Raw genomic sequence first — 24,752 nt, forward strand, 5'->3', positions numbered from 1 at the left:
GGAAGGACATTGGCTAGGGTCTCCAGAAGAAATTTATAGAGACTGCTTTGAGGTAGGGATGTTCTGTCCCTTTAAACTGATCACTAACCATGTCCCACCTTTCTTTTTTTTTTTTTTGAGCCAAGGTCTCACTCTATCACCCGGACTGGAGTGCAGTGGCATGATCACAGCTCACTGCAGCCTCAAACTCCCAGACTCAAGTGATTTTCCTGCCTCAGCCTCCTGAACAGCTGAGACTACAGGTGCATGCCACCATGCCCAGCTAATTTTTGTATTTTTTGTAGAGACAGGGTTTCACCATGTTGCCCAGGCTGGTCTTGAACTCCTGAGCTCAAGTGATCTGCCTGCCTCAGCCTCCCGAAGTGTCAGGATTACAGGCATGAGCCACCGTACCTGGCTATATCCCACATTTCTTACAGCTTCCTCACCTCACAAAGCTCTCCAACAGGTCAATGTTTTTGCGGTCACTCACAAACTCTCCAATCATCTTCTTGTCCAGCCGAGGGTTCTCTCGGAGCCACTGAGCAACCTCTGTGTTGTCCATTGGGATGGTGAGGAGGCCTTTCTCTTGCAGAAACTGAATCCCCTTCTTTGGTTTCTGATTGAACTGCTCTGTGCCAGTGATTAGCAGCTGCATGAGAAAAACTAGAGGTATAGAAGCTACTTTGCCTCTAAATTAGACAAGGCCAGCCTGGAGTCCACCATAGCCCACCCACAGTTGGTCAGCTAAAAAGCTCCTAGGATGTGGTTCTTAGTGACTACAGAACTAAGGCTAGATCATAATGGCCTTAGCTTCCCCCATCTTCATGTCTAATTGAATTGGCTTACGAACTCTTTTTTACTCCTTTCCTGAGTGCTCAAGATACATAAAACAGTTCCTCTTCTCTAACTTAGGATCGGGGAAAAAGTAGAAGAAAGAGACTAGATAATTCTTCTCTCTAGTTTTATATCCATCCCTGACATTTGTTGACAGCCAGCCTCTTGTTTTTAGCCTGGCTTAGCTTCTTTGGTTGCCTAGCTTAATGCCCTGGGTTTGAAAGACAAAGTGGACTAACTGTGGAGGCAACTCAATATTTCTGTATGTCCAGTCATGGCCATGCACTCAAGGGCATACATGAACCAAAGTCATTTAAGCTGGCAATAAGAGAAAGAAAGGGTTAGGTTTTTTTTTTTCTTTTTCCGAGATGGAGTTTCACTCTGTTGCCCAGGCTGGAGCACAGTGGCGTGATCTCAGCTCACTGAAACCTCCGCCTCCCAGGTTCAACTGATTCTCCTGCCTCAGTCTCCCGAGTAGCTGGGATTACAGACATGCACCATCATGCCCAGCTAATTTTTGTATTTTTAGTAGAGACGGGATTTCACCGTGTTAGCCAGGCTAGTCTTAAACTCCTGACCTCAGGTGATCTGCCCGCCTTGATCTCCTAAAGTGCTGGGATTACAGGCGCGAGCCACCACGCCCGGCCAGAAAGGGTTAGGTTTTCTTTGTGTTAAGAAACCCAAAGTACAGGCCAGGCACGGTGGCTCACACCTGTAAATCCCAGCACTCTGGGAGGCCAAGGTGGGCGGATCACGAGGTCAGGAGATCAAGACCATCCTGGCTAACACGGTGAAACCCCGTCTCTACTAAAAATACAAAAAATTAGCTGGGCGTGGTGGCACGTGCCTGTAGTCCCAGTTACTTGGGAGCCTGAGGCAGGAGAATTGCTTGAACCCGGGAGGTGGAGTTGCAGTGAGCTGAGATCGTGCCACTGCACTCCAGCCTGCCTGGGCAACAGACAGAGACTCCGTCTGAAAAAAAAAAAAAAAAAAAATCCAAAGTACAAACAGTTATTTGAACCTTACTATTTGAACCTTACTAAAGCACCAGAATAAATATCAATTCCCCTTTATTGCCAATCATCATGCAAGAGCTGGAGATGACCAGTAACCTTCAATGATCCACAGGACACCAATGCCCAAGGCTCCTGTCACTGCCACTAGTGACACTTGGCTCTCAATTGGTATAGCATTTGCCCAGGGGCATACATAGGGTATGCTCAACTACATAGCTTAGGAGTAAGGGAAGGGCTTCAAATGGGAGTTGCTGAAGTCCCAACAAGCCCAAAGACTGGCCTCAGGAAGCTGTACAATGAGGTGCTAGACTCTCCATCTTCTGAGATGGAAACCCTACAACAATGGACACCCAGACAGAGGTGGACAGAGGCTGGGGAATATATGTATGTACCTTCTTTTTGTTTTTAATTTCAATTAGTTCCCGTGGATCTGGCAGGAGACAGGAAAATCGAGGTGGCTTCCGGGCAAACTTTTTGTCAGCTAGGAGTAGGAAGAAGAGAAAAATCTGTAAGACCCTTTTTTACCCAGATAAGGACTTTTGGAAGGTCACCAATATACTCCCCAGTTTCAAGGAGGAGCCTCAGAAATCTTGTCCTCACCAGTCTTCCACTTCCCTGGAAGTCCTATCAACTAAGGGTCCATATGTTTGCTTCCCTCTCTCTGAGTCTGAAGGCAAGGTGGGCTACCAAGGCTTGCTTAGTTACTATCCTAGGTGTCTGCTCCCTCCCTCTGCTCTTCACCAGGCCCTCCAGGTGAGGAGTTTAGGGTCATGGACACCCAGTACCCACCCCCAGAGTCAACAGCTTCCTCCATATCACTGCATCCTGGTTTCCCATGTTCTGGTGGCAGCCACCCTCCACCTGGCAGATGCAGGCCTGGGATGTCTGAGGCCATGCCTACAGCTTTCCCATCGCTGGCAGTTCTCTCAGCTGGTAAGAGAGAAGAAGATACGTGAAGACTTACAGGGTATGAAGCCAAGCAGAGCTGCAGGATAGATCAAATCCCAAGCCCAGAAGACCTGCATGGTTCCTGCACCGGGCGAACCCAAGCCAAAATAAGTAGTCCCTGTCCCAGCCAAGCATTAGATTCTCTAATTTAATGAAGAGATTACCCAGTCACTTTCCCTGATCTTCTGCAACCTCAAATTTCAAGGGGGAGCTAGAGAGGACTAATTAGAGTGAAGGCAGATATTGGGGATGAGGGATGGTGGGACGTGGAGCTTTCAGAGACAGAAATCCTACGTTCTTTAATCTCTGTTCTCTTCTCTTGCCATAAAGAAATAATAGTTCTATAAAAAACCAAAGTGGGGAGGAGGAAAAAGGGAGCAGGCTATGAGTTCTACTAATCTGCCTGACTGGCATGTGATTTAAACCGCCAAAGCCCAGAAACAGAATTGGGAGCATCCCAGGGGAAGTGACATGGGGACAGGAAAAACAACTCAGAGAGTAGAGAACGGATAAGCATAGAACCCTGGGTTCATCAAAGAAATAAATGCCTCTCACTATTGCTAGCTTCTCGGGTGCCATCTACTATCTCACAGCTTGGTCTGGCTGTCTCCTTCTTCTCTTGCTGGGTGAGGCTGTTGAGGACTTTGGCCTGGCAGTGGGCCTCGCTGCTGTCAATCACTGTCAATAGGGCATCAAGAGATAGTAGGTGTGTTGTATAGAGTTGACCAGACACAGGGAAGGCATTCTGGAAAGTAAACAGATCAGTTGGACTTGTAGTTAGGAGAACACTTTACACTTTGATCATTTTCTAAAATTTCCAAAACCTCTTCTAACTTGTACATTGCCCTTAGAAAACGCCTTTCTGGCCGGGCGTGGTGGCTCACGCCTGTAATCCCAGCACTTTGGGAGGCCGAGGCAGGCAGATCACGAGGTCAGGAGAATGAGACCATCCTGGCTAACACGGTGAAACCCTGTCTCTACTAAAAATACAAAAAATTAACTGGGCGTGGTGGCAGGCACCTGTAGTCCCAGCTACTTGGGAGGCTGAGGCAGGAGGATGGCATGAACCCGGGAGGCGGAGCTTGCAGTGAGCCGAGATTGTGCCACTGCACTCCAGCCTGGGCAACAGAGCAAGACTCCATCTCAAAAAAAAAGAAAGAAAAAAAAGAAAACGCCTTTCTTCTGTTTCCCAGCTCTCAAGCGTTCCCCTCTCTGTATGTAGCATCCTTACTACCACCAGGGAGATTTCCTTTATAATGCCTTTTTTCCTAGAGGCCAGTTATAGTGCTCAGCACCTTGGACAGCAGCTTTGTGAGCTCCTCAAAGAGGTTGGAACAGTAGTAGTCACAATCATAGTTGATGTAGAGCTCTGTGACAAAGCTGGGGATGCGCCAGAGCTGCACAATGGCCTCCAGTGCCATCTCCTTCATCTCGTAAGGCATCTTGGGGTTCTCCACAGTGATGATCTCCATAAGCTTTTTGATGTACATCTGGCAATAACCCAGTAATTGCCATTTGGGTGGGGAAAGGATTCAAGATAGAAAGAGAAAAAATTAGACAGGAGAAACATTAAACAGGATGCAGAAGCCCAGCCAAGAGGCATGTATTAGGAGACACCCAAAGGTATTCCATCCCCTAAATATATCTCTTCTTTGACCTCCATGTTGGGGGATAAGGCCTGGCTCTCTGTCACATACCTGGTCCCAGACAAGTTGCCTCTTGCCCTTTTGTGCCATGTGAACATGACCTGGTCCTATTTAGAATTCCTTTTAGCAATTTAGTGACAATGCTGGCTTGACTTACCTACCTGTGTTGCAGAGTAACTGCTGGGCAGAAGAGCTGTTCCTATTCATGGTGAGGTTACCTAGCAGTTCTCATATTTGGGGTCAGCCAGTTTCCTTTGGTCTCCTTTTAACTTTTCCACAAAAGAGGCCAGTTGATTGAACCGAACTCTGGAGGCTAAAAGCACTCTCCTATGGGAAGTCCCTAAATCCTACCCCTGTAGCACGATAGAGCTGGCCCCACTGAAGGTGCCATATTATCTCCTTTTTTTTTTTTCCCTTTTTCTTCCCACGTCAAGAAACTCACCTCCATTTGGAACTTGAGGTGCTCTCGCATGCTCTCAAACAGTAGGAAGCATACTCGCAGGGAAGCAGCATAAAGGTTCAGTCGCTCTATGCTGAGTAGCTGGAGATGACAGTAGGGTAGGCCATGAGTTTTTGAGGTTTTTTTTTTTTTTTTTTTTTTTTTTGAGGCGGAGTTTCACTCTGTTGCCCACGCTGGAGTGCAGTGGCACAATCTCAGCTCACTGCAACCTTTGCCTCCTGGGTTCAAGATATTCTCCTTCCTCAGCCTCCCGAGTAGCTGGGATTACAGGCACACGTCACCACGCCCAGCTAATTTGGTATTTTTAGTAGAGACTGGGTTTCACCACATTGGTCAGGCTGGTCTCAATCTCCTGACCTCGTGATCCGCCCACCTTGGCCTCCCAAAGTGCTGGGATTACAGGCATGAGCCACTGCACCCAGCCCGGCTGTGAGGTTTCTGAAGCTGACTATGGCTCAACCAAGAGAGGCAGAAGAGGCATTCTGAGTGAAGGTGTCACTGAGGTCCATTGCTTCCAGGGAACTCTACATCTAGCCATTCCTATATTTCTCTCTGGCTGCCAGAGTCCCTGGGGAACTACTGGAACCCTCTTACTAAAACTACTGGCCAACTGGGAGGGAGATGCTTTCCTAGGTCCTATATCTTTGCGTAATCAGCCAGACCTCCCTGTGTTCCCCTGGCCCTTGAAAGAGGCTCTGAGACCCTCTGGCAATCTTGTCTTACCTGGAATAAGTGACGGCACATCTCATCCTTGATGAGGCCCAAGAGGGTCTGGCACTGGGCTACAGGGGCTGACTCAAGGGCCACTGTCAGCAAATGCAGTCCCATGTGAATCATAACCTCTGAGTTATGGCGGTCGTGTGGATTGGTGAGGGAGATGAGGAAGCGGAAGAGCTCGCGGATGCAGGGAAGACCATAGGGGACCAAAGCTGTGCCTGGGGAAGGCCAGGAGGAGAGTGAGACTGCTATAAAACAACTAATCTGCTGGCTTTGCCTGGCCTGCTCTGCATTACACAAGGCAATTTTAGGTAAGTGATTCTCTTTGAGGAAAAGGGCTAGGCGTGATGGCTCATGCCTGTAATCCTAGTGCTTTGGGAGGCTAAGGTGGGAGGACTGTTTGAGGCCAGGAGTTTGAGACCAGCCCAGGCAACACAGAGAGACCCCATCTCTACAAAAGATTTTTTAAAAGTAGCCAAGTGCAGTGGTGCATGCCTATAGTCTCAAATACTTTGGGAGGCTGAGGTCGGAGGATTGCTTGAACCCAGGAAGTCGAGGCTATAGTGAGCTGTGATTGTGCCACTGCAGCAATACAGCCTGGGTGACAGGAAAAAAAAAAAAAAAGGAAAAGGATTTTTTTTTCCCCTGGAGATATGAGGGGACTAGTCTACTTCTGGAGGAAATCAGAATTGATGATCCTACCTTTCTGTTAAAAGTCCTAAGCTTTTTATCCTTCCTTCTTGCTTCCTATCGCCCATCAAACTTCCTCCCTATAGTGTAAGTTGGGGAAGGGCTCCCTCCATGCCAACGGTCTTATGGCTTGACTCCATTTCCTGACTAGAAAATAGCCTAGAACTTGAAGCAACAGGCAGTAGTCCAATATCTTGGTCTAAGACAGTCTAGGCTCAGGCAGCTTAGTAGGTAGGATGGGGGAGGTGAATTGGCAGAGCCTACCAGAGTACCCACCTTCTTTCTGGGAGGACTGTGTAAAGCGCACGCCCCGGGGATTGACGTAATCCATGTCATGGACAGAGGCAGAGTCAGAGTGGTCGGCAGGGGACGTGCACTCCTCTAACACTTCAGGGATGGACTCCACAGATGCTGACTGGGACTTTTCCACATGGGTCCCTTCCTGCTATGACCAGTAGCAGGGAGATATGGGAAGAGGGATGAGGCAAGAGCAACTTGGAACTTACTCCCCTGAAGTACCTGTCTTCCAAGCGGTCTCTAATGGGCTACAGATGTAGGGCTAGCTCAGTGGTTTATGAATCACCGCAAGATGGCTCAGGCAGGAGTATGACGAAGGACTCAGAAAAACATCTCCTGAGGCTTCACTGACCTACAGTGACTAGAACCTTAGAGACACAGAGTCTCTCACAGGCTTAGGATTTCGAACATTACCTTCCAGAAAAAGCAATGGCCAGCTCCTTCCCTTTTGTCAAGTACTACCTGTATGCATAACTTGATAAATCTCATGAGCAACCTCTCACAGTGAGTCATGCTGTGGGTTTTCTAGGCAGTACAACCAATTTTGAGAAGCAAGAAAGATCAGAGCTTCTTTTGAAGTTACCCCAAGCTTCTTTTGAGCCAAGTCCTGCATAAAGGATCCAAAGGATCAAGCCAGTTCCCACAGTGGAATATTGAAGAGGGACGTTTAAAAATCAAAGCCATACCTGGAGGTCAGGCTGCTCGGGAACACCTAGCTCACTGCTCCCAGGTTCTGTAGCTGTGCTGTACCCTGGAGAGCCAGGTTGCTCTAGATCAGTAAGGTCTTCCTTGGAAGTGGTTTGGGAGGAGAATTCCAGGCCACTGTCTGTAGAGGGACTGACCACTGCTGAGGCAGCTTCTGAACTTGCAGAGGAGATGGGAGTGGGCACATCAATGAAGGGCATGCTGCCTGCCAAGAAAAGTACGTGATGCTCGAAGAAGAAAGAGGCTGTGGGCAAAACAAACCCTCCATGATACTAGGGTCTCTGTTTCCCAGATTACATGCTTATCTTCGCATATATTGGTCTCTAAAGTTGTCAGAGAACAACCTTAAGTCACTGCAGAGTTGCTGAATGGTCACAGTCTGATTTGACCTGGAGTTTCCCTTTTTGTTCTCAGCACCAAAACGAAAGCCCCTCAGTTGGTTGAGCTTCAATTTCAAAATCCCTAAGAGAGAAAGGAGCTCTTCTTTTGTCTAATCAGAGGAAGCAGTCCAGGGCACTCACCAGTGAGGTTAGATGATAAGGTGGTTCCATTGGGAGTGGGCAGCTCTGAACCTGGTGTGACTTTGGTCATATGGCGTGGGGGCCGAGGGGATCTCTTCTGTTTCTTCCATTTGGATGAATCACTCATGCCTCCAGCTCTCATTTTCAGCTGGAAATATCATACCCCATTAGCACTGGTATTCAAACTAAGACTCTATCCCTATTAATCTCCCTTCATTTAGTCCTACTGATCTCTAGAAAACAAGCTATACCCCATATCTTAGCTAAAGTAAGACTCTAGACTATCAGTTCACACTTCTACTCTTCTAACTTGGCTTCTACATTTACCACTTCACAGGTTGGCATGGCAGCCTCCATGTAGAAGGTGACATTCTGTTTCTGGGCTGGTCATTGGTAGGGCCAGCCCTCATACTTATCACTCTGCTTCTCTGGGTCCTGAGTGTTACATTAAGCAGGAAATCCCGAGTCCTATGGATGATGCATGACCCTCTTGCAGAAAGTGTAAGGGCAGGGTTTCCTTTGCCCTGACACTCAGATCTACAGGTGCATGGTCTCCCGGCTTTCCTCCTCAATTAGCTTGTAGAGCAGCCTCCTACTCATAGTTTTATCCAACTATAAAAGTCATTCCTTCCTGTCCTGGTTTTCTTATTGGTATGTGAGCTGGGCCTAAGCCATAAACATATCTTTCTCTCTCTTTGAGACAGAGTCTAGCTTTGCCACCCAGGCTGGAGTGCAGTGGCACAATCTCAGCTCACTGCAACCTCTGCCTCCTGGGTTCAAGTGATTCTCCTGCCTCAGCCTCCTGAGTAAATGGGATTACAGGTGTGGACCACCACGCCTGGATAATTTTTGCACTTTTAGTAGAGACAGGGTTTCACTATGTTGGCCAGGCTAGTCTCTAACTCCCGACCTTAGGTGATCTGCCTGCCCCGTCCTCCCGAAGTGCTGGGATTACAGGTGTGAGCCACCGCACCCAGCTAACATATCTCTTACTCTCTGGAATTTCTGTATCAGATTGGTCAAAAGCTCATTCCTTGGAGTTAAGGAAGGAGTGGTGTCCCAGTTTCTTTGTGGAGTTCAGGATAGAAGGTCATGTCATGCTGCTGCTATGCTCTCTGCTGCTCCCAATTTGTTATATCAATGAGACCACCTGTCCCTCTCACTATTGGTCTTTCCAGATGCAGTTTTATGTTGTCAGATGGTAAAGCCACTGATTCCTTGACTCCTTGCTCTGTTCCACTCCCCTCTTGCTGTATTTCTGTTCTTCCTATAGCTTCCTTTTAGTGGCAAGGGACAATCTCTATCACCTGTTAACTATTCCCTAGGATCTGTGTTTTTATGTATTTATTTCCTCTTCCTCCATTCTAAGTTCAAAGTTACTTTGTTTAGGCCCATTTTTTTTTTTTTTTTTTTTTTTTTTTTTTTTTTTTTGAGATGGAGTCTTGCTCTGCCACCCAGGCTGGAGTGCAGTGGCGTGATCTCGGCTCACTGCAACCTCCGCCTCCCCGGTTCATGCCATTCTCCTGCCTTAGTCTCCTGAGTAGCTGGGACTACAGGCGCCCACCACCAAGCCTGGCTAATTTTTTTTGTATTTTTAGTACAGACGGGGTTTCACCGTGCTAGCCAGGATGGTCTCGATCTCCTGACCTCGTGATCCGCCCGCCTCGGCCTCCCAAAGTGCTGGGATTACAGGTGTGAGCCACTGCGCCTGGCCCAATTTGTTTTTAAGCCCTGAAGTTTTCTCAGTTGGGTTTGAATTCAGTCCCTTTACAAAGTCATTCTAAACTATTCCTAGACCGATAGACCATTCTTGGATTGGACCATTCCTGGATTGGGCAATGGCAATGGCAATGGCGATGGTCTTCCAGAAACCATTAGAATGACTCTAAAGAGAGTAGAAGCACTTTTTCTCTCTGCCTCTTCCTAAAGGCTGAATATATGCTATTGTCCATGGCCTGTTCAATTCCTTTTGATAGTTAGGGATAGACTCCCTTCCTCAAGCTCCCCCAAGCTCTCAGAATCTGGGTAATCTTTGATTCCTTACTTAGAAACCACACAATTCTTCCATTCCTACCCACAGCTCCTTCCAATAAAGATGAGGCTGAACAGCTGAGCCCTTCCTTCCCCCAGCTCTTAGTAACATAGCAACAGCCTCATATTGGATTTATACTTCTAGATAATCCATCTCCAAAATGCCTGCAGTCATATGCTTAGAATTGAGCTTCAGGCGTACTGAGCACTATAGCTAAGGAGGAAGCAAAAGGATCCCCTCCCCAGGAACCACTGGAGCTCAACTGGATCAAGTTCATAGTAAAAAATGTTATGGGAGAAGAGTCTGCCAAACATGCAAAAGGGCAAGAGGCCAGAGATCAATGAGAGACCTCCTGCCTCTATTGGCAGTTATCACTGAGCTCCCCAAACTACTAAGAACTGGATCTACTTTTATGAGGTAGCCTTTCTCTCCAGGAGGCTCCCCCATTTCGGGGACTCCAGGCAGTCCTACTTCCACCAAGAAGCCAGTCACTGAGATTCCTTCCCATACGAGGATGAGTTTTTCACGTCTCCTTCTCTATCTTCTGCAAAGCTTGTTCCAACCTGATCATTTCAATGAGTGTTCTCAGCCTCCTGGCTGGAGTAGGGGCCAAGAGGCTGACAGTTCTCACAAATGCCTCAGCCCTTAAAAGGTATAGTTATTCTCCCTCTCCTAAGGTCTGAAGGTGTGGGGTGGGCAGTAGGTATTCATGGAACTCTACACCACCTTATCTGTATGACTCTGTATTCCAAAGGACAGTGTAAGCTTTACAAAAAAGGAGCAGGTCCCAGGTTAATAATCATGGCAACATGCTGGATAGCCACTAATGAGAGCTGCAGCTTGAGACTGTGCAAGCACAGAAATGAAATGACACAATGCATTCAAAGAGAACACGGGCCAATGGACTATCTAGCTAGGTGTACATACACAGAGTTTTTTATTTTCAATGACCTGTATGTCCACAACCACACCTTCAGCATGCACACTCTTGTGATGGACAGCCCAGACAGCCCACACCTCCTTCTCTCCCCTTTCTTCCTAAGGCAGGTATACGCAGATTAGGGTAATCTTTAGCTTGGATCCCTCCCCTAAGCTCCCCTACACCTTGACTTTTAGAGGACAGAGGGCATCTTCGTAGATCCCAAAGTATTCCCAGTGTCCTGGGCTATCCTGGCACCTGGCTTCTTTCCATCAATCTAGAGTTCTAATCCTTGGAATGACCTCTTTAATGATAACCAAGAAAAAAAAAAGAAAAGATCCCAACTAGATGGACTATCCTTTCCCTCCAAACCCAGTCCAGGTAATCCAGATAGAGCTGAGGACTGTGCTTAAGCTCTCTATGCCAGCTCTGAGACAAGGAGAAGGTAGAAGGGGGAAGGGTCTTGCTTGAAGGTCCCTCACAGTTTCCCTAGAAATGGTAGATCTTAAACCTCCCCACAAGGTAACAGCAGACCCCAGACTTTCTAGGCTAACTATGTGATGTTCAAGTCTTCCTTCTCCTGTCTCCAGGCAACCAGATGCCCCGGGAGAATTCCCAACACTGCAAAGCTATAATCACGTGCAACTTTTCCAAAGCCGTGCTGTGTTACTAGGGAGGGGTAAGTTGTGCTCTACACAATGGAAATGGGACCCAGGTGTTATATATAAAAAATAAACATTTAAAGAAATAAAAACGGGAAGGGAAAGAGAGGGAGAGAGACCTTGAGGTTCTTAAAGAGTAGTACCCTCTCTAACTGGTTCAGGGCTTTGGTCTGCTCCCCACTACTTAGCTCCAGTTTGTTGAGGAGACATGGAGATATCTGCGAAAGACAGGCAAACGCACGATTTAAACAGAGTGAAGTAAACTCAGACACACACCAACAGGGCATAGGGCAGGAATGGGGATGGATGGCAGGGGAGAGGAGAAGGTCAGGTGCATGCATCACACAGCTAAGGGTCATCTCCATAGGTAGACCCTCTTAGGGCTGCAAGCGGAATCCTCATCAGAGGCCCATGAAGTCCAGGGCTTCAGTTCAAGATAGAAAGAAGCCATTCTTTTGACCACTATTCTTCTCCTAGCAGTTTAAGAACCCTTTGGTTCTTAACTTGACTAATCTCTTCAATACAGACTAGCACAAGCAAGAGCCCAGTCTAATTCAGCATTGAGGTAGGATTTGGGACATAGCCTCTCTAGGCCTTCTACCTGCGGATAAGGATAAGTCTTGAGGGGATGGCAGGACTTTCATCTTTGTCAACAGACATTTTTAGCCAAGACTGATGGGTACCATGCAGTTCCCATGAAGAACTGGCTCACCAGCTTACATGGTGGTTCAAAGATAGGCCAGAGCAGAAAAGCTGAGGAAGGGATATATCTGGGAGAGAATACATTTCTCACTAAAGGAGTGAGAGCTACTTCTAGATTCCAAGCAGACCTGTCTAGGCAAAAGCATATCTTCACTAAGCAAGGTTACCCCAAGGCACTGAAGTTGGGAGATTAAGGTTTGCATGAGGGACAGCAGATCAGCTCTCAGATCATACCTTCTTCATGTTGGTCCCCACATAGCTCTTGGGTTCTTCTTTAAACTGAGGTAACCTATAATATAGAGAATCCATCAACTGTCATTAAGGATAATGACAAATGTCCCTCTCCATGCCAGCCACAAACCAAAGGTGCTCTGAGCCAGAGCATGCCCTGTGTCTTAGAAAAGGCTACAAAAGAGAAGCAGACTAATTTCATCCTTTTCAGAGCTTCATCAAACTGCCACAGGAATCGGAGGATGTGTGACATGGACAAAAGGAGGTAGTCGTGAGAGCAAGGTAAGTGCCCTTGGAGGGTGGAGGCTCTTTTTTCCTAAGACTGATTCCTTCCTGCTTATATTTACTTGGCAAATAACGCTGCCAAGAGATGGGGGGAGGGCAGTCTATCAAAACCCTAGGACAGTGGGCAAAAAAGAAGAATTAACAGGCAGGTTGAAGTTTTGAAACCAGTAAATTTGAGCCGGAGGAGCAAAAAATTATTTGCAGCAGGATCCAAGGGCAGTCTAGCCTGTAGATAATAAGAATTATTATCTATAGATCTGAGAGCAAAAAGAAATCCCAGAGGAAGGTTTAAAGCCACTGCCTCAGCTCTTCTGTGAGTCTGTTGAAAGGAGGTGCAGGAAACAGGCCTAGTATGAAAAGGCCTCCTAGGCCCTAGGCTAAGGGCCTTACCTAAGGGTAACCAACCATCTTGGTTTGCCTGGGACTGAGGGGGGTTTGCCAGGATGCAGAACTTTTAGTGCTGAAATCAGGACAGTCCCAGGCAATTCACAATTGCTAGTCACCCTAATTTTGGCCCTCTCCCACAGAAATCAGGATCCCTTGAGTTTGGCTTCCTCTCTGGGTTCCCTTTCCCAGCTGCTACCTGCACAGAAACAGAAACAAATTTGGGAAGCAGAATGAGGTCTGCTGGCCTATATTAAATAACCCTCTGCCTCCCCGTGAGGCCAGATCAGCTCCCTCCTCCTTTTCCCTTGCTCAGTAACCCTGGGCCCAGAGAACTACCCCCCATCCATAATCCCAGTGGCCTCTGATGTAGCTGTGGGGTTGGCCAGGTCCCTGATGTGGCTGTGTGGAAGCAGGCAGACTCAAGAGGCCTGGGCAGCCGGGCTGAAGCAAACAGCAGCAGGTTTACCTTGTGAAGAGCAGCTGCACCATGTCTACGAGAGTGTGCTCTGCGGATTTTCTCAATAACTCTGCACAGGCAAAAACAAATAACACAGGTGTCATTACTTGCTGTGCTATTATCAAGAGGGTTCTCAGAGCAGACTCCCCTCCAAACCTTGTTTACCAAGGATTATGCCAAACTTATTAAAACCAGCTCCACCTCAGCCTGGCAGCCATAACTTCACTGGCCCACTAGGTGGCACTACTGAGTCAGGGAAAAAAGGGGAGGGATAAGATGTGTTCTAAAGGGTTGCAGGTTGGTGTCAATCCCAGAAACCCCAGGAGAGAGTTATTTGGTGCCTGGGCTAAGTCAATCTGGGATCCATCCCAACTCCTGCCCTGGCATAACAGGCTGAGGTCTCTATTCTAGCTTCACAATACCCAAGTACAGAGATTTATTCTAGACCCCTATGATTGCATGAGATAGATGATGGAGAAGTCCTGAATTTTCCATCTCTCTGGGAAGACAGACACTGGCCCCAGGAATGGTGAAGGGGCTAATATCCAAGCACCTACCACTGAGCCTCATTTCAAAGCAGATCCGGAAGCAAGACTGCATAATCTCACACACAGATTCATTGGTAAGGTGGGCACCCACTGGGGTTAGCAGCAGAGTCCGTAGAATCTAACAGGAAGAAAAAGGAATTACTGTGATAAACAAGGTACTGAGAGGTACTCGAGGGTAAAGAGAGAGGGGTTAGCAAGAATGCTGACTTCACCACAGCTTGGTAGAGAGGTCTCCAAGAAGCTTGTCCTGGGAATTGTTTCTTCACTTTTTATGACCCTGACATATTTCAGAACTCATTCCAGCCCTAGCCCATGAGCCCAAGAGATGGACGGCACAAATATAGTCTGCCAGAGGTACAAGTGTATTTAAGGCTTCTGGTATTTGACATCACTTCATATAAAGCTTTTACTGATTTTCCTTAGAAAAAGCTCTTACTTTGGGTACTCCAGCTGCTTGTTTGGAAACAAAGTAGCTCCCCTAAGCCCCAGTGGAGTCAAAACACAGCTTCGTGCTGTTGGCCATTAGCCTAACTGCTATTTCCCTCTCACTTACCTGAAGGATTTTCATCAGGACAACTTCATCACTGGCAGGATCAGTGCCCACAAAACGAGCATGGGTGACAGCATCCGCCATGTTCTCCATGCCCTCTGCTGTGCCCTCATGGGTGGGATCTGCTCCAGCGAAAAAGGAAAGATTAAGTGATGTGGAGAGGAGAGTGATAAAAGGTAAGGCAGCCTGTCTAGCTTTGAGAGACAGTTTTTCCTCTTCAGTTCCCTAACCCATGGCTCCTTGAGCTACATGAGAATTTTTGCCCACAACTGATTTTCTTTTTTTTTTTTTTTTTGAGACAGTGTCTCACTTTGTCACCCAGGCTGGAGTGCAATGATGTGATCTCAGCTTACTGCAACCTCTGCCTTGGGTTCAAGCGATTTTCCTGCCTTAGACTCCTGAGTAGCTGGCATTACAGGCACCCACCACCACGCCCAGCTAATTTTTTTGTACTTTTAGTAGAGATGGGGTTTTGCCATGTCGGCCAGGCTGGTCTTGAACTCCTGACTTCAGGTGATCCACTTGCCTCGGCATCCCAAAGTGTTGGGATTACAGATGTGAGCCACTGCACCCGGCCCCATAACTGGTTTTAACGAGCTCCTCAACACAAAATCCACTGGGTAAAACTGTGGTTCTCAATTGCTGGACCCATACCAAAAAGTTCTGATTTTGTATGCCCAGAGTGGGGCCTGAGAATTTGTGTTTCTAACAAGACCCCAGTTGAAGTTAAATACCGCCGAGCAGGGGATCATACTCTGGGAATCACTAGTATAAATCTACTAATTTCATAGAGGAGGGGCCTGGAAACAAGAGTTTTTGACTCAGAACAAGAACCAGGTAGGGCCAAAGCTTGTGGCCTTTTCTCCATTCATCTTTCAATACAGCTTCTCTCTGGTTGCTTTTGGAGTTTTGTGTTCAGGCGCAACTGAATTAGGGGAGCAGGAGGAGGAAACGAACACTCACTGCCGCCAATACTCATATCTGAGTGCCACGTTACAGCAGATCAAAGACTTTTTTTTTTTTTTTGAGATGGAGTTTCACTCTTGTTGGCAGGCTGGAGTGCTATGGTGTGATCTTGGTTCACCGCAACCTCCGTCTCCTGGTTTCAAGTGATTCTCCTGCCTCAGGCTTCCCGAGTAGCTGGGATTACAGGCATGCGCCGCCACGCCTGGCTAATTTTGTATTTTTAGTAGAGATGGGGTTTCTCCATGTTGGTCAGGCTGGTCTCGAACTCCCGACCTCAGGTGATCCGCCAGCCTTGGCTTCCCAAAGTGCTGGGATTACAGGCGTGAGCTACCACGCCTGGCCCAAAGAATTCTTCTTTAGTTTCATTCTTATTTAAAATAATATGACGATGAGCAAGAATCCTGTTTCCAGCTTAACAGGCATTAGGAGAGAAAAAAGATAAACTAAACAGGACTGGAGGCTGACTAGCTGGGGGGTAGGCAGGAGGGAGAATTTCAGCTGTACAGAATAAGAGGGGAGAAGCTAGAGGTCAGACAACCGGCACCACGGTGGAAATGAACAAATGCTATTAAGCAGGGAACTCAGCTCCCATTCATGTATTAAATAGCCACGAGAAATAGCCAAATAAGTTGTCACCATCGAGGGTCTTGCCTAGCTCCTGCCCTAGGTCTGCTCTGAAGGATCCTTTCCAGAGCTGTTTAGTTCTAAAAGGGGAGCCTAAGTAGGGGGAAAGAGCAGGGATATGAAAAAGCTTTGTGAGTGACAGAGAAAGTTGCTCCAGAGGTGGCATGGTGTAATGCAGGAGCACCTCCTAATTTTAGTCACAGGAATTATAAGATTGTTGTTATTTTTTCTCTCCCGCCAACCTTTTTTTTTTTTTTTTTTTTTAATTGAGACAGAATCTCACTCTGTCATCCAGGCTGGATGGAGTCCAGTGGCGTGATCTCGGATCACTGCAACCTCTGCCTCCTGGGTTCAAGCAATTCTCCTGCCTCAGTCTCCTGAGTAGCTGGGATTACAGGTGCCCACCACCACACCCAGCAATTTTTGTATTTTTAGTAGAGATGGGGTTTCACCATGTTGGCCAGGCTGGTCACAAACTCCTGACCTCAGGTGATCCACCCACCTTGGCCTCCCAAAGTACTGGGATTACAGGCTTGGGCCACTGTGCCCAGCCCATTTTCTCTTTCTTGGTACCTGAAATCAGGGAGTTCCTGAGCCTAAACCTCAGGGGATGGCTGAGAACCTAAACTTTTTTTTTTCTTTTTTTGTTTTTAAATAGACAGGGTCTTGCTCTATCGCCCAGGCTGGGTTGCAGTGGTGCAATCATGGCTCACTGCTGCCTTGACCTCTGGGGCTCAAGTGATCCTCCTACCTCAGCCTCCTTAGCAGCTAGGACTACAAATATGTGCTAATATGCCAGGAGAATTTTTGTATTTTTTATAGAGATGGGGTTTCCCCATATTGTCCAGCCTGGTCTTGAACTCCTGGGCTCAAGTGATCTGCCTGCCTGGGCCCCCCGCAGTGCTGGGATTACAGGTGTGAGCCACTGTGCCTGGCCCCCAAACATTTCTCTTGCAATGATAAGCCAGAAATCTTTTACTAATTGTGAATGTTTCCTCTTTTTCTTCTGTCCTCATTAGCCACCGACACCACATCAAGACTTTCTTTGTCCTATTTACAGTGTCCTTCTACTCAGCTCTGGGAGTAGTTACTTTAGAGGTCATGCAGAAGGAAGCCAGTTTCATGACATATAGTAAAATGGGGTGACCCAGCTCCTCCTATCACACCACCTCTCCACGTTTCTCCCGATCAGCACAAAAAAATCCCATACTCTCAAGGCCTCTATCTCATAGCCCTGCCTGACAGTCCCTACCCAGGCCACCAGGGCCCACTTAGGAAACCCAGGTCCTTCTCAATGTTGTGTAGCATTTCAGAGATAAGTGAATAGTAGCCTTGTTCCCATCTCACAAGGCTCCTGGGGGTCCATTTCTTCCTCTCTTTCAGTAATCTCTCTTGTTAAGGTGTCTTTTAAATTATTACTTTGAATCAGGCACTCCTTCCATCCCCCAACCAGAATAGATTCAGAGAGACTCCACTAAGGGGGTTTACTCCATTAAGGGGCTCTACTGATCTCTTTGTAGTTTTGTCCCCTGAGGTTGAATGAAGTAGCAAAGTTAATTTTCTAAAAAGGCAGTTAAGGGCTGGACACGGTGGCTCACGCCTGTAATCCCAGCAATTTGGGAGGCCAAGGTGGGCAGACTGCCTGAGCTCAGGAGTTCGAGACCAGCCTGGCCAACACAGCGAGACCCCATCTCTACTAAAAATACAAAAATTAGCCGGGCGTGGTGGTGCATGCCTGTAGTCCCAGCTACTTGGGAGGCTGAGGCATGAGAATTGCTTGAACTCAGGAAATGGAGGTTGCAGTGAGCCAAGATCACACCACTGCACTCCAACCTGGGCAACAGAGCGAACTCTGTCTCAATAAAAACCAATAAAAAATAAAGGTAAAAGGCAAACTAGAGTGACAGGTCTTTGACAAGAACCACAGGCAAGGCTTGCTAGCAACCCATGAAATCCGTGGCACAAAAATTCTGGTCTGGCAGCTGTGTGGGGCCAAACAAAAGGCCAGTCCTTGGAGGATCTAAAATAATCCCTGAAACCTTGGATCATAGGAGCAAGAGACAGGAGTTTTCTTCTAGAAGAGCAGCCTAAACCCTTCTTTAAAATGTCCTCCTTTTCTGGCTACTCTGGAGCCAACTTCAGGGAAATCTGCCAATCCCATCTCCTTTGCTTTTTTGGCTTTCATACGCTCCTTCCTGCTCCTTTTCTCATGCCCACTGCAATCACCACCTCCAGCATTCTCCTTTCCCACCACAGGAAACTCCAATGACCAGCTGGCCTGAGGTCTCCAATGACCAGCCTGTCTGCCAAGTCCAGGATGGGGAAAGAGTAACACCAACAAGACAGCAGAGGGAAAAGGCACAGCAGCGGCAGCCACTGGAGGCTGTGAAGAAAGATGACCTGCAGGTGGTGCTCAGGGCAAGGCTGGAAGTGGCTGGGCCTGATTTTGTTTAGGAAAAGTATGAAGCTGGGACTAGGGTGTTGGAGAGGCTGATGCACCTGTTCAGAAGCTAGCTGGTACCCAGGATTCCTGCTCAGGATCCTGAATGCATCAGCTAAGCAAATCCAACATTTCTAGAATAAAGGGTTTTCTTGCCTGAACTGAAGGCTATTTTCTTTTCTGGCTAGCTAAGGCCTGAGCCTTATCTTTTCTTGTCTCCCTACTTCAGAAACAAAGACAGCTGCCTGTTTTCTATGTTCTTCATCCTTGTACATGGGCTGCCAATCGGGGAAAATGAATTCCCAAATTGAGTGTCAAGACCAACTAAAACAGAAATCCAAAGAAAGACACCATAAACAAATTTAGAGATAAACTACAGATTAAGGGAGATATCTGGCCTAGATTAGGAGCAAATATTTGTAATGCTATGATAGGCAATGGGTTAATATTCCTACCATACAAAGAACTCCTACAAATTGACATGAAAAACAAACACAACTCAATTAAAAAAAGAAGTGAAGGACAGGAAATTCAAATGTTCAGCCTCCAGGAAATAAAAGCAACAAAAGGCTGAGTGCAATGGCTCACATCCGTAATCCTAGCACTTTGGGAGGCCAAGGTGGTGGATTTCTTGAGCTCAGGAGTTCAAGACCAGCCTGGGCAACATGGAGAAACTCCACTTCTACTAAAAGTACAAAAATTAGCTGAGTGTGGTGGCGTGTGCCTATAGTCCCAGCTACTTGGGAGGCAGAGGTGGGAGGATCACCTGAGCCCAAAGGTCAAGGCTGCAGTGAGCCGTGATTGTGCCACTGCACTCCAGTCTGGGTGACAGAGCAAGACCCTGTCTCAAAAAATAAAAACAAAATATCATTTTTTACTTACCAAGTTGGCACAAATAAAACTGATAATATTCAGTGCTGATGACAGGGTAAGGAAGTAGAAATTCTCAGTCACTGCTGGTGGAAGTATAAATGATGTAACCTTTTGGGGAAGCAACCTGGTAATAGCTATAAAAATGCAATACGCACATGGTCTTTAATCCAGAAATCCCAAGTTCAGAAATCTTTCACACAAGAGTAAAATTAGTAATAAGGGGCCGGGCATGGTGGCTCATGCCTATAATCCCAGCACTTTGGGAGGCCGAGGCAGGTGGATCACAAGGTCAGGAGTTCAAGACCAGCCTGGGCAACATGGTGAAACCCCGTCTCTACTAAAAATACAAAAATTAGCCAGGCGTGGTGGCACAATATGGTGAAACCCCATCTCTACTAAAAATAAAAATAATTATTAATAAGGACATGTGATCAAGGATGCTTATATTAGCATTATTTACGACTTCAATAGGAAATAATCTTAAATATTAAGAATGAGCACATGAATTGTGTTATATCTATATTACACTATGGAAATTATAGAGCTACTAAAAAAAATCATACAAGGGGCTGAGGGGAGAGAGAAATGGGGAGTTATTGGTTAATGTTAACTCCCCATTATGTTAAGTTTCTATTTGGGGTAATAAAAATGTTTGGGAAATAGATGGTGGTGATGGCTGCACAACATTGTGAATGTAATTAATGCCAATGAATTGTAAACTGAAACTGATGGAAATGGCAAGTTTTATATATATTTTCTACAATATAAGAGAATAAATCAGATGAATAGTTATATCATATACATTTAAGTTAATACTATCTGCCTTTTTTTTTTTTTTTTTTTTTTTTTGAGACGGAGTCTCGCTCTGTCGCCCAGGCTGGAGTGCAATGGTGTGATCTCAGCTCACTGTAACCTCTGCCTCCCGGGTTCAAGTGATTCTCCTGCCTCAGCCTCCTGAGTAGCTGGGATTACAGGCACGTGCCACCACACCTGGCTAATTTTGTATTTTTGGTAGAGATGGGGTTTCACCATGTTAGGCTGGTCTCAAACTCCTGACCTCATGATCCGTCCGCCTTGGCCTCCCAAAGTGCTAGGATTACAGTCATGAGCCACTATGCCGGCCAAGTTAATACTATTAAATGAAAAAAGAAAATACGTAGCACATAATCCTATTTTTATTTCATTTTATTCTATTCTTTTTTTTTTTGAGACGGAATCTCGCTCTGTTGCTCAGGTTAGAGTACAGTGGCGCGATCTCTGCTCACTGCAAACCCCGCCTCCCGGGTTCAAGCGATTCGCCTGCCTCAGCCTCCCCAGTAGCTGGGGTTATAGAAGCCTGCCACCGCGCCTGGCTAATATTTGTAGTTTTAGTAGAGATGGGGTTTCACCTTGCAGAAGCCTGCCACCGCGCCCGGCTAATATTTGTATTTTTAGTAGAGACGGGGTTTCACCATGTTGGCCAGACTGGTCTCAAACTCCTGACCTTGTGATCCACCCGCCTTGGCCTCCCAAAGTGCTAGGCTTACAGGCGTGAGCCACTGCACCGGGGCTTATTTCATTTTAAAAAGGGATGGTACTTCATTTAAAAAGACATAGAAAAACAAAGATTCAAACTAGGCTGTTAACACTATTTGCCTAAAGAAGGAGGAGGAACATTGAGAAAGTACAGGAAGGACAATTAACTTTTCTTTTGAACATCTCTATTGTTTGTCTTCTTATAATGTGCATGCATTATGTCTGAAAAAATAACTTTAAAAATAAACCTAACCAGGCCAGGCACGATGGCTCACGCCTGTAATCCCAGCACTTTGGGAGGCCAAGGCGGGCAGATCATGAGGTCAGGAGATCGAAACCATCCTGGCTAACACGGTGAAACCCCATCTCTACTAAAAATACAAAAAATTAGCCGGGCGTGGTGGTCGGCACCTGTAGTCCCAGCTCCTCGGGAGGCTGAGGCAAGAGAATGGCGTGAACCTGGGAGGTGGAGCTTGCAGTGAGCTGAGATCGCACCACTGCACTCCAGCCTCGGCGACAGAGCGAGACTTCATCTCTAACTAAACAAACAAACAAACAAACAAACCTAACCAAACTTCCAAGAGTAAGGTACCATACCCTTAACTCTTTCCAAAGCATAGAGAAGCCAGAGTACCAAGGAAACTTCTTCTCTTGCCCTTCCCACCCTGTACAACGTGGGTCAGCTAGCATGATAAGTAACCAACAACAATCCTATTTCTCTTCTACAAGAAAAGAGATGACTGGAAAAAATTTCCCACTATCACCAGCTCATTGCCTAAGGCCTGGGCAACCCAGGAAAGGTGGGAAATGAAGTGCTGTGGTCATGCAACAAAGCCTGAGCTCTTACCTATGAGTGCATAGGACAGGAACTTGTTGACAGACGTGAGTGCCAGTCCAGTGATAGGGCCAGTGGTATCTTCAGAGCGAATCACTTCCAGAAAAGGACGAAGGAATACATTGGGCTCAATTTCTGAGAGTTCTGCAAGAAAATACACAGAAATGAAGAGGTACCATCTAACAGAAAGCTAAACTCTGGAAAAAGGTTCTTGTTTGTGCCATGAGGCTAGAGGTCTTTGTTGCTGGGTCAATCTTCTTCCCTCTGGATTACCTTGAATCAAATCCCAGACACTGTATCATTTTATCTGTAAAATTTTCAGTATGCAGATCTAAAAGATTAGGAATCTTAAAAAAAAGAACAAAAACACAATATTATCTATTTTTTTTGTCAGAGTCCTACTCTGGAGTGCAGTGGCATGATCTCAGCTCACTGCAAACCTCCACCTCCAGGGCTCAAGCCCCTCAGCCTCCTCAGTAGCTGGGACTACAGGCGTCTGTCACTATGCCCGGCTAATTTTGTATTTTTAGTAGAGATGGGGTTACGCCATGTTGCCCAGGTTGGTCTCGAACTCCTGAGCTCAAGCAATGTGCCCGCCTTGGCCTCCCAAAGAGCTAGGATTACAGGCGTGAGCCACGGTGCCTGGCCCACAATATTATGCTTAAAGAGTTAACAAACAGTTAAAATGGTAAATTTTGCATTATATGTATTTTATCACAATTTTTAAAAATTAACAATAATTTTTCAATATCATCAAATATTGTGAGTCAATTTTCCATGCCCATTTCACCACCCTCCCCTGTGATATAAATAGGTAACGTCATCTCGGGTAGAGCCAATGTGACCCTTAGGTCCCAAGGTGGGCTCCTGTCTTTATGTCCTTTGCTGTTATGGTCAGCGTCACTTCTCTTAGAGAAAGAGTGCAGCATATTCCAGAAGGGTGAGAGGAAACTTTGAGGTTTATAGTCCCTTACTGAAAAATAAGTTTAACAAGAACAAAAGGCTGAGCAGTCTCTTAGTCATGGAGGCAGTCTGTAATCTTGGAAGTTCGTAACCACTGTCCGGCCTGTTTCCTGCCTAGAGTTAGCAGAGAACTAAATGCTCTGAGATGAAGGGGTGATTGATAATCTTTATTTTACAGATGAGAAAAGGCTCAGATAAGATACATGATTCGTCCCAAATCACACAACTAATATGGAGAGCTGGGATTTGAACCCAGCCTATATGGTTCCAAAACTTGTAAAAACCCCTTCATCTATTCCACCTGAATAGATGAAATTTTACTCCTGAATTTAGAAGATTCCATTCTAGGTCAAAGAATACTACACTGTACTTGCTCCCTACCCTACTCTGCCCAGAATTTAAATTTGTTTTTCTAGATTGTGCTGTGCTTTCATCTTTCAGAGACCAGCTCCCTAAAAGGCTTTCTAAAGAGACCAAAAATGTTTAGGGATGTGATCTAGGCTGCCCCACCTTTAGAGACAAAAGGAAGGAGGATTTCCTAAGCACCTTCATTTTCATGCAAATATAGGGAGCTGCCTACTCAATTCCTACCACCCCTACTCCTCCCTGTGTAAACATTCCCTGGGCCTGGCTGCTCCTCAGATTAATGCTTTAATTAATTGGCAGATTGGGTAGCATTTTCCAAGCTTGTCTGTACAGTGATCACATCAGCTGTAAAAAAAACCTGCTTCTCTTCCCCTACTACCCCCACCTACAGATGTAAAATTTACAGAAAAAACCTACAGTGTGTGTGTGTGTGTGTGTGTGTGTGTAGTGGGATGGTGGTAGGGTTGAGATATAAGGAATTTAAAGTATTTGGAAAAACTGAAATACATAACGTACTTTTAAAAAGCACATAAAATGGCCGGGCGCTCATGTCTGTAATCCCAGCACTTTGGGAGGCCGAGGCAGGCGCATCACAAGGTCAGGAGATTGAGACCATCCTGGCTAACACGGTGAAACCCTGTCTCTACTAAAAATACAAAAAAATTAGCTGGGCGTGGTGGTGGGCACCTGTAGTCCCAGCTACTCACGAGGCTGAGGCAGGAGAATGGTGTGAACCCAGGAGGCAGAGCTTTCAGTGAGCTGAGATCACGCCACTGCACTCCAGCCTGGGTGACAGAGCAAGACTCCGACTCAAAAAAAAAAAAAGCACATAAAAAAATGTAAAGTCATCTAGTCTTGCTGCTTTAGGAACATGAATTATGTACAATTTGGTCTGTTATCTTAAAAGTGGTCATGTGGTATATTTGACATATAAAAGTCTAGAGGAAAAAAATCTTTGAGAATCGGGACAGGTACAGATTTTCTGTGATATTAGTTGCTACAACTATATACTTGCTTCATGTCCTCCTTCACGGCCTCCCAGAGTACTGGGACTACAGGCGTGAGCCACCACGTCCAGCCCCCACATTGCTTCTGGCCTCTGTGGTAGACCTCCCAGATGGGGCGGCTGGGCAAAGGCGCTCCCCACATCCCAGATGGGGCGGCCAGGCAGAGGTGCTCCTCACTTCCTAGATGGGGTGGTGGCCGGGCAGATGGGCTCCTCACTTCCCAGACGGAGCGGCCGGGCAGAGGCACTCCTCACATCCCAGAAGGGGCGGCCGCGCAGAGGCGCTCCTCACTTCCCAGACGGGGCGGCCGGGCAGAGGCGCTCCTCACTTCTTCCCAGACGGGATGGCCGGGCAGAGGCGCTCCTCACTTCCTCCCAGCGGGGGGGCAGAGGCACTCCTCACTTCCTCCCAGACGGGGCGGCCGGGCAGAGACGCTCCTCACTTCCTCCCAGACGGGGCGGCCGGGCAGAGGCGCTCCTCACGTCCCAGAAGGGGCGGCCGGGCAGAGGCGCTCCTCAATTCCCAGACGGGGCGGCCAGGCAGAGGCGCTCCTCACTTCCCAGACGGGGCGGCC

At 46.9% G+C, this 24,752-nt stretch overlaps 1 protein-coding gene across 20 annotated transcripts in view; it reads right to left on the reverse strand.

The window, feature by feature from the left end:
* The window catches only part of GBF1 (golgi brefeldin A resistant guanine nucleotide exchange factor 1), a 136,606-nt gene that overhangs the window by 15,957 nt on the left and 95,897 nt on the right, over positions 1–24,752 (reverse strand). For 5 of the 20 annotated variants that reach the window (XM_032179241.2, XM_032179224.2, XM_032179234.2 and 2 more), the window contains 16 exons: positions 21,855–21,986; positions 14,593–14,711; positions 14,049–14,157; positions 13,501–13,561; positions 12,366–12,420; positions 11,549–11,647; positions 7,817–7,964; positions 7,277–7,500; positions 6,570–6,738; positions 5,610–5,821; positions 4,869–4,967; positions 4,076–4,270; positions 3,336–3,525; positions 2,622–2,762; positions 2,225–2,313; positions 429–631 (listed from right to left, as the gene is read on the reverse strand). In XM_032179241.2, the coding sequence (XP_032035132.1) occupies positions 429–631; positions 2,225–2,313; positions 2,622–2,762; positions 3,336–3,525; positions 4,076–4,270; positions 4,869–4,967; positions 5,610–5,821; positions 6,570–6,738; positions 7,277–7,500; positions 7,817–7,964; positions 11,549–11,647; positions 12,366–12,420; positions 13,501–13,561; positions 14,049–14,157; positions 14,593–14,711; positions 21,855–21,986 (2,245 nt within the window). The other 15 variants (XM_058436061.1, XM_058436060.1, XM_032179215.2 and 12 more) reach the window with 9 other exon arrangements.

This window comes from Hylobates moloch, unplaced genomic scaffold, assembly GCF_009828535.3.
Source record: "Hylobates moloch isolate HMO894 unplaced genomic scaffold, HMol_V3 SCAFFOLD_3, whole genome shotgun sequence".
Taxonomy (NCBI): domain Eukaryota; kingdom Metazoa; phylum Chordata; class Mammalia; order Primates; family Hylobatidae; genus Hylobates; species Hylobates moloch.